The 14,795-nt window shown below is 36.1% G+C and overlaps 1 protein-coding gene across 1 annotated transcript; it reads left to right on the forward strand.

Moving 5' to 3' along the window:
- The first annotated feature begins 3,745 nt into the window (after positions 1 to 3,745).
- On the forward strand, positions 3,746 to 13,112 carry LOC139122348 (uncharacterized). Its single transcript, XM_070687747.1, has 7 exons — positions 3,746 to 3,945; positions 7,686 to 7,808; positions 8,854 to 9,037; positions 9,757 to 9,871; positions 11,571 to 11,699; positions 11,869 to 12,078; positions 12,987 to 13,112. The coding sequence occupies exons 2-7, from the start codon at positions 7,733 to 7,735 to the stop codon at positions 13,095 to 13,097; spliced, it is 825 nt and encodes a 274-aa protein (XP_070543848.1). The 5' UTR covers positions 3,746 to 3,945; positions 7,686 to 7,732; the 3' UTR covers positions 13,098 to 13,112.
- Positions 13,113 to 14,795: the final 1,683 nt, after the last annotated feature.

Consider the following 14,795-nt stretch of genomic DNA (forward strand, 5'->3'; position numbering starts at 1 on the left):
GCAATTACGAAATTAGTATGCCTTATAGAGAGGCTTTTCTCTGCACATCGATGTTTCCCTGGGAAGCTTGGCTTTGTATATGGCCCGACATTTTTAACCTGAGCTTGAGGGCCAGTGGCAACAACTAGTCAAGTCAATACAACTTACACAAGCCCAATACATTTCTAGATATGTTACACTTTTAATGTGTTAATTTTGCACTCGCAAAGATGCATGTAAAAAATTCCTCTTTGTGTATGTAACAAATCACACACATGTTCTGAAACTGTATTGTAAATTTGTTGTCTTAATAAATGTTGCTAAGTTCATTCTCTTCTTTCTGTTTCATTTCAGTGTGCATATCAGCCAAGGCCAAGAAAAATTCGGCAAGAATAATCATGACCTACCTAAAGAAGTCTTCAATATCAATTTCAAACAAAATAGGACATGAAAGACGAGACTTGGCCAGAGCTAAATGAACTCTTTTAAAAACTAATCTTTGACTAAATCACTTTTCACTGTGTCTATGAAATTTGTTGAAGCCAAAAATTTATTAAATTGGTCATCAGACTTACAGATATAGGCCTATTTTGTGCTTTTTATTTTGAACGTTTGGAAAGGTGAGTCTGCTTGTGTTTGCTGTGATCAGGTGAGTCTGAGTTGCTTTTAACTCTGTTTGGCCTGTCTTAGTTTTAGGCCAAATATGGTTAAATTACATCTCTAACCAATTGTATCATGTAATACACTAAAAGAGCCTGTGTAAAAAGTACTTGATTTCACTGGAATTTGATTTCACTTATTTGATATTTGCTTACACCTTGCAAACATGCAAATGTAACAATGTTTACCAAATTCGTAACAGCAACATCAATAAAAGTAAAATCTGGTGTCAAATCAGTACTTTTCATGGTGCTCTTTTTCTGCCAGGATGACCCTGTCATTCATATGTGCATTCAAAATAACCGTTCGTTCACATACATGTGAACAGTTCAAAATAACCATTCGTTATTCAAAATAACCATTCGTTCACATTTATGTGAATGGCTAGCTGAAATGAATGTGTACTGCCTAACTGCCTATTCCCTATGCACATACAGTTAGCCATGCCAACTAGCCATGTGAATGCTAATTTCACATGGTACTGACAGGCATTCCTGTTCTATAAGCTAGCTGTAGGTGTTACAAGTAGTAAAGCTTGAACATATGTTATTTTGTTTATTATTTATATATTTATTTGTTTATTATTTATTTCAAGAATGCAAGAATGTTGTTTTCACTAAAGCATATATTAAAAGTTATAAGGATTATATATATGTGTACAACTTTGTACCCATGTAATCTTTCTTTTTTTCGGGGGGGGGGCCACAAAAATTTTGTTGCCGGTGATGGGGGGGGGGCACTAAAATTTTTGCTGGTGTTAGGGGGGCCTGTAAAAATTTTTGCACCACATATTTTCTCTTCCAGCCCCCCCCGCCGTTAATTGTGCTCGTTCCCTAACGATGTACTTTTCAATTTGGGGAGTATACATAGCGTATTCATAACGTAATCATAGATTAAAATGCACGCTAGACAATTATCTCGATGCATTTCGACCTATGAGTAACTTACAAGTAACGTGCGTGAACGTGTGTCAACGAGAGCAAAATCTACCGACAACTTATGACCCGTGCGTGCTTCAAGTTGACGATGAGCCATACGCTGGCATAGATCGAAATGTTTTGTGCATGCACATAAGTTTTCGACGACCTCGCCGTATGACGACGTTTACCATCGTACGTCAAGGTGTGACAGGGCCATTATATACTTTAATCAGTGCATTTTCCTTTTTTTACATTTCCCTATGTAACATTAATACTCAAATTAATCAGAAAAGGAATCGTGTTTTTTGTTTTGTCATTTCTTTATTTTCAATTGCAAATATAGTAAACTTAATGGTAAAAGCAACAAAATGAGTCAGCCTTTCAATATGTTTCAAAATGTAATTTTATGACTCGATGAGCGACAAAAGATTACTCAATTGATAAGTTGAAATAAGTTTTACAGTACGTTTCATGGGAAACACATTCATGTTGATCATGCAAATTTGTAAGAGCTAGTGACAAGACAGGGAACTTTGCAATACCGAAAACGCACGTGAAAAGATCCTAAGTGTCGCGGTATCCCTAGCAATATGTAAAGGGAAGCAAAATATCAGTCAATTTAGGGGGTAAAATAAAGTCATAGATGTAACTCCTGAAATTCATTGACCAGTCATAATATCTTCCTATTCTCTCCTCTCTGAATTCTACCCTTTGAAGAAATATGAGCTTTTACTGCATTAGCAAACCTTTCCTATCAGATACAATATTGACTAGTTTTTGACAATTTCCTGCCATATTCAAAATATGGTAATACTACAAAGGAAGTAGATTATACAATGTCACAGTTGAAAACATTCACCCATATGCATTACATTTGACCACTCTGTGCAGTATAAGTCAAGATTTCGGTGCAGATATGCACAGTATCCAGGTTTTTGCTTTTCCGCATGAGGCTACGATTTAATGACTGGGCACACTTTAATCGCTGAGTAATCTTTACCTAATTCAAAATTGCATATACAGTCCCAACGGGTAGTTAATAATAATTCTATATAGACACCTACTTATAGAACATTCTCACAAACTTATTTTAGTTTAAAAGTAAGATATAGCTAGTGGGGCTTAACACTGTAAACACACTTTAACTTTCAAGTTGTGTTTCATCCAATGTAAATACAACAGTACTTACAACAAACTTGAAGTTTATCGATGAATGAACAAGAAAAATAATAAAGTCCAGGTTTCTCCTTTCAGCGGTATAAACTCTATCACATCTGTCCTGTTAGTTGTAACAATTGCACACCGCTTCATTAAGGCGGACTTCACGTGTACCAGAAATGTAGCGAAATATCATGATTTTAAATTCCGCTTGCAACAGAGACCAAAAACCTGCATTGTTTACGGTAACCAGGGCAGGGGCAGTTATGCCCGTGTTTAAAAACTTTCCTCGCTGGCTTCAAAACGAAATTGCGCATTTCTGCTGTATTTTTTTTTCAAAATATTCATTCCCCTGACTTTTTACCTTAAATCGAATTGTCAGATAGAAACATTTTTGGGTCAAACCCACTTCCCCAAACTAAAGGATTAAGTTTTGTATCTGACATTGAACTTTTTATTTCGCCCTAATGGCATGATAGTTCAATGTATTTGCAGGACCAGCCAAAGTCCAACAATGGGTCCAATAATTAGCACTGTGATACTTAGAAGCTATATCTCAGGGACACTAATATTGATTGGAAATATCGTTGCTTGTATAGACGCAGGTTGTTTGTCCAACCTGCAAAGGATCAATGTCACCTCAGCCAGGTAGATAGCCTGCTATACCTCAATACGTCAGTTTGTATTACGGACTAAAGTTGCACTGCATTGTATTTGTTTATCAAAAGGGGCTCATAGTGCTATAGTGTAATATGTAAAGTGTAAGCATTCAAGCATGTCGGCAGTATTTACTTCCTCGTATCGTGAGCGGCATGGCAACCATACAGCCTCGTTCGAAATTCTGTTAACATTCTTCGAAAGCTTCCCTCTGTTATATCATAAATAATCTTAAAACCGTACCCGTTGTTACAATTTTTAAAGTTACAGATTACTTTAGGAAGACTTAAAGTAATATATACCAGGTTTACGATCGGTTGTAGAAAGATAAAACCGCATTGAAATTAAACTTTGATTGCAGGCCACAGGGCGGTGGCAGAAAAGGAACTCAAAACCTCAGAAACACTCAGCAAGGCTCTGTGACAGCAACATAGTTTACGTTGCCTCGCTAAGTATGGCCTGTCGTATCCTGACAATCCTCTCCCCGTTAGGTTTGTCTTTCCTTGCGTTTTGTGTTTCGTATTCCAGCGGGAGAACCGCCGCGGAATGGAAGTCAAGGGTCGTTTACCAGGTAAGCTGTCTTAGAGTACAGAGTTCAAAGCGACCAGGAAGAACTAAAACATATCAGAATCGTGGTAAGCAATTACAAGTGGGTGCAGGAGACTTTCGCTTTATATCCGACATACCGACATACATGTATTGTAAATATGCAGTGATAAACGGTGATTTGTGCGTGAGATAACGCGAGGCCGAAAGCATTTCCGCATATGTGCCAACGTGTTTTTTATTAAATTGTCAGAACAAGGGAACTTTAACAGTCACCATGACGTTGTTAATACAATATGGGTGATAAATGCATGCTACTTACAGCAACAAGTTTACTTAGCTGATTTTCTGCTACACGTAAAAAGAACTCTGTTAAATTAACCAGCCATGCCCTTCTTGATCTCGACATGTATAATGTCAAGTGGTATGCTAATTTTATTTCGATTTGGCAATGATTTAATGGGTTAGGTTTACACAAAACGAGATATGACCCAGGTGTATGATAAAGCAAACAACAAAGTTTAACATACTTGAAAACCACACCAAGAAGTGTCTATACATAGTATGTTGACACTCAAAAAATAGTAGTACGTTGACACTCGAAATGGTGCAAAGCACTGATTATCAAGCTAAACATCCACTTAGCCGGCTATTGAACCACTCTTTTTGAGAGTTGGGATTTAGCCGTGCGGTTCTCTCTGTTGCCTCTCCGCTGGGCGACTGATGCCGTATGTTTGTTGGTTCTATCCCGATTGAAAACTAGCCGTATTTCTACCCTGGGTTGATAGCTCTGCTGGTGGACAGAATTGTCCCCGAGGCTATCGTTCGCCCAGTTAAAGCGATGTATTCGTTGCTTCGCTTCGATAAAGTTTGTGTGTGCGATGTGTGATAGTGAGCGTACGTGCGTGAGTGCTTCACGAACTCTACAACGTGTGGAGCGGTCTCAGTCAGAAAAATGTAACAACTTAGCCGGCTATTGAACCACTTTTTTGAGAGTGGGGATTTAGCCGAGCGGTTCTCTCTGTTGCCTCTCCGCTAGGCGACTGATGCCGTAGATTGTAGGTTCGAACCCGATTGAAATCTAGCCGTATTCACTCATCGATTGCATCTGCTTTGGGATTTTTTTTTGATATGACCTCTTTTAGAAAATGTCTTTTATGTCGTTTACACAGACATTAACGTCCAGGGCACTTATTGAAAAGGGAAGTGAGTGGCTCCAAGCTTGCTTCATATAAAAAGAATGCAGGTTATATAGTGCTCTTATTGTGTATCTATCACCGAGAATAATATATTTTTACTCGCACTGAAAGCGGAACGGAAATGCTCCAGACTGCTCCAGACTGCTACCCATGCCTTGTAATCAGCAAATACTCAGAAGCAAGCTAATAATGGGCCATGGCCGGCCACTCAGTTTTTTCCATCGATTCTCAGCATGACCAGCCACATGTACCATACAATAGAACGGGAAGTGAAACACCTAGCTATGCCCTTTGTATTTAAACTGGAAAATTGAATTAAATTTTATGAAGTGCGAAAAGTAAGTAAATAGATTCATTGTTTGAAACTGATAAACGAAATTGAAACATATCGCTATTAAGTTGAGAACATTATAGAGCATTATCAGATAAAGTAGTGTCCTCGCAATAAGTAAAATTAGAGCCACGGGAAAATGAGCGGAGACAAACATTTGCCATATTAGACTAGTTTTCTGCTGACTCTTACAAATACTCTGTGAAAGCAAAACTTTTCACAGGATTTGGAAAATACTTGTCATTTTGTCTCATGTGCACTATGTACTGGATTTGAAAAAAAATATGTAATAGTTGCATTCGTAATAGTTTTTTTACGAAACTATTTCATCACCAGTACTCAATCATATATAGTTTACAAAACCAACAATACACTAACTTAAAGGAGCACAAAATGAAATATTCCATATGATGTTGCAGTTTGCTTTTACACTTTAAGACTAAAATTTTAATTTATCTCCACCAATTTCTTTAAGAATAAAATGGTGCACATTTTTTGCCTACCATAATTATTTAAATTAAAGTACGGGTTACCATGCGCCATCTCCCGGTGATCAATAGATCTTGTTAAGTACGCACGCGCGTAATTAATAAAACCCTAGTCTAGTTCCCTGATAGTCTGGTTCCCTGACCCATTTCCCCGGTAGAGGGCGTGGGGAAATATAGGGTCAGGTACCGGGTAGCCATCTTGAACATAATTTTGTTCAAGATGGCGGAGGTTAGTCACCTGACAGAACATGCTACAACAAATATGGCTGCTACTATGAAAACGCCGGTCAAAATTCGACTGGATCAGAATTATGTTCAAACACTGGTATCCGAACCAAAAACATTGGCACACGAGACGGGAAACATAAACTGAAAGGATTAATCCAGAAGTACGGGGAAATAGAGGTGATTGAAGGCTGGCTGTGATATCGCAGCAGTACGTGGCGTGTATCGAACGCGCAAGGGTCATTGAGGTCATCGCCGACTGTGGCGTGACCCCAATGACCAGAGCACGTTCGATACACGCCACAAGTACTGCTGCGATATCACAGCTAATTGAAAGCAAACTTTGTTGGAACTGTGAATGACGATTGATTTCGATGGATAGAATGGTGTCCGAATTTTGTGAAAAATGCAAGGCATCATGTCGACGTTCTAAAAGTATCAAGAGGTGTGCTAAATCACAGTGGCTAAATCATGGAGGTAAAAAGTCTTTCTTTCTACCTCCACGGCTTTGTGGTACAAACAAGAAGTTGTGTCAAGTGAGCCTGAAAGTGCGAAACCCAAGAAACATGAGAAAAGTTACAAATTTTACTTGCATCCAATCACAGCCTGTTTTATTTTAACCCAATAGCGTCCATGTTTACATTAGCCGGTACCTGACCCTATATTTCCCACGCCCTCTACCGGGGAAATGGGTCAGGGAACCAGACTACAAAACCCCAGCTCAAAATCTCATCGTTGTTTCTATGACTCACGAAGGAATACTCTTAGATTTTATATACAGCAAATCGCGAAGTTTATCATTTTTCCTCTTATTGTAAGACTGTAGAATAATACATTTTTTAAGCAGCTGTTGCCTTGAATCTTTAGGAACAATTCTAGTATGAAAATAACGTTTAAGCTTTTCTGCAAAGGTATTTACAAAGTGCTTTCCTTGGAGGGAGATGGGTAGTTTGTTTCACCTTCTGGTGTGAACGAAGTGGTGAGCGTCATCGTGTCATCGATGAGCGGGCCGAGGTTTGTCATTTTCTTCAGCGTGTGCTACATATCTGAATGATAAAATATTATTCCAAACCAAGGACAGGTGAGATAAAAATTAAAAATTAAACACATCGACTGACTCTTCGGGTACACGATGACGAAATTGGGGCATTATTATGACGCATGCACTGTCAGTAGCCGGACATAAACGATGAAATTATGAAAATCAAAGAATCGATTAAAATTGTTTTCTCTCAAGGTATTTTATTGAAGCAATTAACCACTCCAGCAACAGCGATACTACAGGTCTTTGACCACTTTACTAGCCAGGGCTGTCAGATCATTTAAATCTGTGAGCAGATATGTTCATTGAAAACAACTCCTTCATTTCACTTTTTGTTACATTCCACACTTAAAATGGTTAAATCAGTTGAATTTTTCCGATGCATCTACCTGTGCAATATTACCAGCTATAGATGTGTTCGCTAATGTTTTGAATCAGTCTTTCGATTTGGAAATTACAGTTCACTGTTATTATTTTCAGGTCGTTACTGATCGCTTCGCTTTTACAAGTAAATCACCAACAAGTCAATGTTCAGTGGGCGACAATTATTGCAAAGGAACGTTCAAGGGTATTCAAGAAATCTTGACTACATTGCTGGTTTAGGTAAGTTAGAACAAATACTACACTTAGACAGCTTTCAACACAATCAATATATTAATCGAGAGTGTAAAGTATTCGTACTATACTGACATAGAAAACGAAAGAGGCTTTTGTGGAGGTTAAGCAAAGGATACATAAATTATGTTTTTTTTCACGATAAATAGGTTCATCTGGGTTCTTAACGAAGCTTATGTCATGTTTTCATGTTTGGACGGTCAGTAGCCCATATATTTGTTATGCGTTACGGTCATAGATTGTTAAAAAGAGATTTTACCCGTACACTAATCGGCGACGATAATAATCATTTTTCTTTCGAGGCTTCTATTTCAACTTAATTAATGGCAATTTTATAGGTATTTGGGGCTGAGCAGGAAAAGATACAATGATCGGTCAATATAATTTTGAATTTGATTTGCTACAAAATTAAACATAAACATAGGAAATTTATTTCATGACTAAGTCTTCTTCGTTGATGTACAAGAACACCGCTTACATTTCACTCAAGTATAGAACTGCTCCGATGTCGTCAAAAAAAGAAAAGACAAAATCTCGTTACAATTTTGAACTCATCCTGAAACGAATATATACCCTTGCTATTGATTTTTTAATACGGGCAGATGCCATCTGTCTAAGTTTTCTTTCACTCCGGTATATTTTCTTTCACTTACACAACAATGTCAACTGAATCAATAGGTTGACGTAACACAGAATACAAATTCGAAGTTTGTTACCTTGAGAGTGTAATTTTCTTAATTGTTGCTCTCTCTCAATACAGTTTCTGTGGAATAAGGGAAGACTACATGATTGCGACTCATTACAGAAACTGCATAATGTTTGTGATTGGGTTTGTTGCATCATTAACATTTCCTATTTATTTTTAATGGAAAAGTATAGAAGCTTATCAAACCACTTTTGACACTCGTTATTTCTATGAACAAATTTTTGTTATATTGGAACCTCTTTTCATACGTTTTGCCTGTCCATGTGAAACCATCCAAAGTAAATAGTCAAGCTTTTGCATTTTTGATGTTTGTCAATACTCTTGAAGGTGTTAATGCCATATGGATCTCCCCATTTACGCTAAATACCAACGATTCATCGGGTGATATCGATTACTTTGGTCGATGGCCCTTGGACATCTATCAAATCAACCCTTCTTTTGGAACTCGACAAGACTTGATTGATTTGGTCAACGCATGTCATTCGCGTGATATATGGGTCATGGCTGATCTGTAAGTTGTTTTGAAACACTAAGTCAATTTTTAAAGGGCCATTAATTGATGCTTTTTTCAATGTTTATGTTTTAATGTGAACCACTGTTTCTTTTTCTATTCCCCAAAGCATGCTGATGTGTACAGTTTAAGTTTATAAACTCAACCTGTATATTTGTAATCTGTGCTACTGTTGACAAGTGAATTCAGGACCGGACAAGAATTCAAATCTAAACAATAATAGTACATTTTACATTAATAGACGCTATGTTGGCATATGGATATTTCAACATTCTTTTTGGAGTAGAATGAGACTTTGCAATTGAAGTACAAAATAACAAAAATCATCGAAAGTTAGCATTACTGGCCCTTTAATTAAGGACGCTTTTGGATCAATTTCGATTACATGCGCATTGCTGTTTTCATGGCATTCAGTTTATCGTTATGTACTTTGTCTTTTATCATAACATTGTAAATTCAAATTATTTTCGTTAATTGTTTCTAAATCTTGAGATATTTTTACAGTGTCTTAGCACGTAATGACTTGCGAATATCATTTTTTTTGCAATTCCCCAGTCCTGCTTGACTTCATACATATAATTTTTTTTTGTTTCTAGGAAAACAGCTTGTCATTTCATCTCAATTCTTCAGCATTTTCTTTTTTGTTGAGTTTTTCGATGTCGAGAAATAATCTTAAGGTATTTTAAGATGTAAATTAACATATTGTTGTTGTACAATAGGGTGATAAGAAATATGGGATATCAGGATGGATGCCGGATCAATTTTTGCCCGTCAACTAATAATTTCGAGAAGTTTACACCTTTTGACAAACTTGAACATTACGACGCGCGAAGTGTAAGTGTTATGTTTGTGTATAATATATAAAGTGTAAGTGTTATGTTTGTGTATAATATATATATATATATATATATATATATATATATATATATATATATATATATATATATATATATATATATATATATATATATATATATATATATATATATATAGATGGATGGATGCCGGATCAATTTTGCCCGTCAACTAATAATTTCGAGAAGTTTACACCTTTTGACAAACTTGAACATTACGACGCGCGAAGTGTAAGTGTTATGTTTGTGTATAATATATATATATATATATATATATATATATATATATATATATATATATATATATATATATATATATATATATATATAATTCCATGGTATTTTTCTCTGTTTGACGTCATCGTATACGAGTGTTTTTCGCGGAGCCGTACAACTTCGAGCCGAAGGCAAGAAGTTGTGCAGCTCCGCGAAAAACACATACGATGACGTCAAACAGAGAAAAATTCCATGGATTATATATTTATCACATGAACAGTCTTCTTATTTTTTTTGATGTGGATGGATCAAAATTATTGTAACAAGTTGCATGGTTTTTATCGCGATTTTGTGTTTTTCCTTAAGCAGATTACTTTTATTTATTGAGTAAAGCGGCCCGTCACCCAGGAGATGTGCGAATGTTTGCAGGCATACTTTCATTCATAAATCCGATTAAGCTGAACTTTTGATACATGAAATAGTATCTCCACCAATCAGAGATACGGATTCGGTCACGTGCGCATGTCAATCATTGTCTAGCGCTGGACCGATGCCAAGGCAAGTCTACCATCGGCGGACATGACTTTCACCGCGCAAGCGATGGATAACCATAGTATTTGAGTTATTTAGAATATTTACAATTATATTTATGAAACTAATGCAACGACACGATCGAAACAGTAGTTATCATTCTGAGAGATGCTGTGGATTTTAAAATATCACAAGTTTACGACCTTGGCGAGCCCGAAAGTTTCAGATCGATGACACACAGAATGTACGCTTGTAAGTTGTACAGTGGGCACTGCCGTCGCCGGTCTTCACCGGTGACCATCTCGTTCGTCAATTTTTCGTCTTTTACTTGACGGGAACTCTGTTCTGTTGTGAGTTTTGTCCGTCAATTTTCGAAATACATCGGATTACTACGGCGCTGCACTGTAGGTCGACAGCTTATGTTAGTTCCGGTTGATGACGTACAACAGCGGTAATATGGATTTCTTATCTGTGCTGGTGTACGTCACACAGGTGGAGATACGGGGCAGTTCATGTGATATATATATATTATATATATATATATATATATATATATATATATATATATATATATATATATATATATATATATATATATATATCATGTCAAAGTAGATCAGTTGCAGCTTTTGGCTTTTGGACTTACAGATCTGTAAAGGATTTCTCTGATATATATATATATATATATATATATATATATATATATATATATATATATATATATATATATATATATATATATATATATATATCATACAAATACACATATATCTATATCTTTAGCTATTTACATGTGCGTGTGACTGTGTGTGTGTGTGTGTGTGTGTGTGTGGCACTACATCCAACAAAAATAAACGTCTAACTTTTATTAAATTTGAAATTCTTTTTCTGTTTGCGTACTTCATCTTTCTTATCTCGCCATGTTGTTCCAGACATGGCTAAACAACCTACCGAAGTTGAATCATACGAACAACTTTGTCCGTACGACATTGATTAATTGGGTTCGGGATTTATCTGAAGAATTTAGTTTTGACGGCTTTCGTCTGGATAACGTTGATGGAGTAAGTAAACTGTACATAATGCTAATATGATTACCTTATTGCTTTTTGTGATTTTACTGTAAAGTATTTGCATGCATAATTAACATTACGCATAGAGTGCTTGTACATTTAGCTTGGACCTCTCTAAGAATTAAAACATTTTTCGTTTTTTTTTAATGTACACTTATAGATATCCGAGGAATTCTTGGAAGAACTGAATAACTCGACGCAGATATTTATGATTGGTCAGACCAGTACAAGCGGTCGTGAACTAGCCGAATATCAACGTGTCCTTGATTCTGTTTTTGATAGAAACGTGTATTTCAATCTGAACACATTTTTCGGGGGATCAGGAGGCAGTAAGGGATATTATCACATTCCTGATTCTTTATCACTCAGAGTAAGTATCGTATACCGTAGAAAAGATAAAATTCATAGTTGTAAACTGCAATATCTTAAAATGTTTCTTATGTACATCTTGTAGGGTTTGCTGTAAAATGTGAGATAAGAAGTAAGTTTTCGCCTTCCTTTTATGTTAAATTCTTGATTTTTAAATCTCAATGGAGTTAATAGAGATATTGGTGATTATGTTGTATTTCGACTTCAGTAAATATGAGTTAATTTGCTCCTTGTCCTTGTCCTTGTCAGTCTACCAATTGAGGGGTTTATCTTTAAGGTCATCGGGCAAATAAAATTTTGACCTGCTAGTATTTGAAACTCGATAATTTATTTTCTTTCCATGACGTTAACATGGTTACGGCCACGCACAACAAATGAATTGTGACCCCTATTTTTAACATTGATGTTAAAAGAAAATGATCAAAAGTTTGCTTGTAGAACTTTTCTGTAAAGGTTTACGTCTTTTAGTGTCGAGGTGCAAACTACCTTAAACGAGGATTAATTTCTCGATAACTGTACGTGTGTGTCATCTCAAACTCGCTATTTACGGGCTTACTATTTTTATGCATGTTGCCAATAAGCCGGATCAAGTACCACCAAGTCGCAGAATACATTCTCCTTAGATGAATTATTATAGCTTCTATTAGGTATGTGCTGATTTCGCGCCTTTTTTCACATCTACGAGAAATAGGGGAGTGATCGATTATCTAATCAGATAATAGATAAATATTCTTCCACCAATTCTTCAAATTCATGACAACTGCTAATTCACAAGATTAGGGAATCGGCTTCTACTGCCACTATGCCAGACTTTATCTCTAGAAGGTGATTGAATAAAGATAACCCAGCAACAACTGTAACTTACTAATGCTGATGTAAAATAATAGCTTTATGTTGACCCATTTACAGCGAGATTGGTTTGCTGACGGTGCTGTACTCGGTGGGTACCTTGACAACCATGATGTATCACGCTCATCGACAGGTATAGTGGTGATTATACCAGACTCAGGAATGCCTTAGCGTATCTTCTGATGGCTGAGGTGAGATTGAAATCACAATGCAGAGTTTTAGAAAATAACTTTTATAACACCCAAGACGTACAGACTTCTATAGCGTGCTACGAATTGGATTAAATGGGCTACTAAAAATAAGCTACTGCATGGATGGCTTTTGCTAGACGATGCAGTATTGTGAAATGTTTTGTTCTAATTTTGTGTGCACAAGGTTTCTTTATTATTCCGCCACACACACACACACACTCTCTTCTCTCTCTCTCTCTCTCTCTCTCTCTCTCTCTCTCTCTCTCTCTCTCTCTCTCTCTCTCTCTCTCTCTCTCTCTCTCTCTCTCTCTCTCTCTCTTCTCTCTCTCTCTCTCTCTTGGAAAGATAACAATAGGTGGCTCTGTAAATAGCGATAACGAAGAATACTTAATAGAATCCCAAACTCTAACAGTCCCAGATGGAACGTTCTACATTCGTTTGGAATTTATTCTTCATACCCGTCTCCGGCTTCCATATTATTTGGCCCACGTCATCCTACAGAAAACGAGCAAATATGGCATTTATTCACTGCTTAAACATAGAGAACATGTACTTATAATTACATTTCTGATTCTTTTTACTTGTATGATCACTTGTACAAACAAATAGTTTGCATCAAACGCTATATGCAACCTGTTACAGTGATAAATAATGTGTTCTCAGCGGTAATAATTATGTTTTGTCTCGACCTTTACCGTGAGAGTTGACTGGAATCGTAATTATATATATATATATATATATATATATATATATATATATATATATATATATATATATATATATATATATATATATTACTGAAACAGTTACAAAGACGACTCAAAATCTACCCTCCGATCTCTGTTCTACTCTAAAAGTGTACAAGAGTAGTTTTCAAATTTACATATTATTATGAATGAATGATTTAGCATCCATCTGTAATTAAATACAGATACGTATAGGGGCAGTTAATATGGTCAAAACAGAATGATATGATCTTTCAACTTGAAGCTTGATTCAACGTCAATATCCAGTCATTTCTTATAAATTTGTCATCTCTCAAAACAATATATCACTCAACGCAAGACGATAACTGTTACTTCAAGGTTGGGAATGTAAATAGTCTTAATGAATCATAGAATGCTACATCGACTGTCTATCATCAAGTGAATAAGCATAGAAACGAAGTTAAATTTTGACGGTTACTATTGGTCAAGTTTATTACTCTAGGTCAATGTTTAACATCTAAAATCACGGGGAAGGGATGAGGAAGGCGTTGCAATTATCATGAATTGTAGAAGTTGAAATAGATTACACAATATATGTCGACAGTAAGGGTTTTCAACAAAATTGGTTCACTTTGGACAAAGTATAAACAATGAGCAATCAGCGGTTGATTTGATCTTAAAGTCTGCATTATTACGAGAGTGAAATATGTTTCAATAAAAAGAGTGTATACTTTGCAGTGGTTATTGACTCTCGCATAGATGGCTAGCGTTTCGTAGATTAAAACAGCTTAACGCGAGAGAGACGACGCACTTTACACAGTCGCGACAACTTCAATACAGACTAAAGCATTATGTAAAATATTCTAATTTACAGCTGTCAGAATAAGACCTAATTGCAATATAATTTTTCGAACAGCATTTGACGTGAATGAATGCAGCGTACATTTTTCCTAAGTAGAATGACGAAAATC

This window comes from Ptychodera flava, chromosome 2, assembly GCF_041260155.1.
Source record: "Ptychodera flava strain L36383 chromosome 2, AS_Pfla_20210202, whole genome shotgun sequence".
Classification (NCBI taxonomy): Eukaryota; Metazoa; Hemichordata; class Enteropneusta; family Ptychoderidae; genus Ptychodera; species Ptychodera flava.

Coding starts and splice junctions, on each gene's coding strand:
- LOC139122348 (XM_070687747.1), top strand. CDS start 7,733: ATGTTCAGTGGGCGACAATTATTGCAAAGGAACGTTCAAGGGTATTCA. Junction 9,038..9,756: donor ATATGGGTCATGGCTGATCT/GTAAGTTGTTTT, acceptor GTTGTACAATAG/GGTGATAAGAAATATGGGAT. Junction 11,700..11,868: donor GTCTGGATAACGTTGATGGA/GTAAGTAAACTG, acceptor GTACACTTATAG/ATATCCGAGGAATTCTTGGA.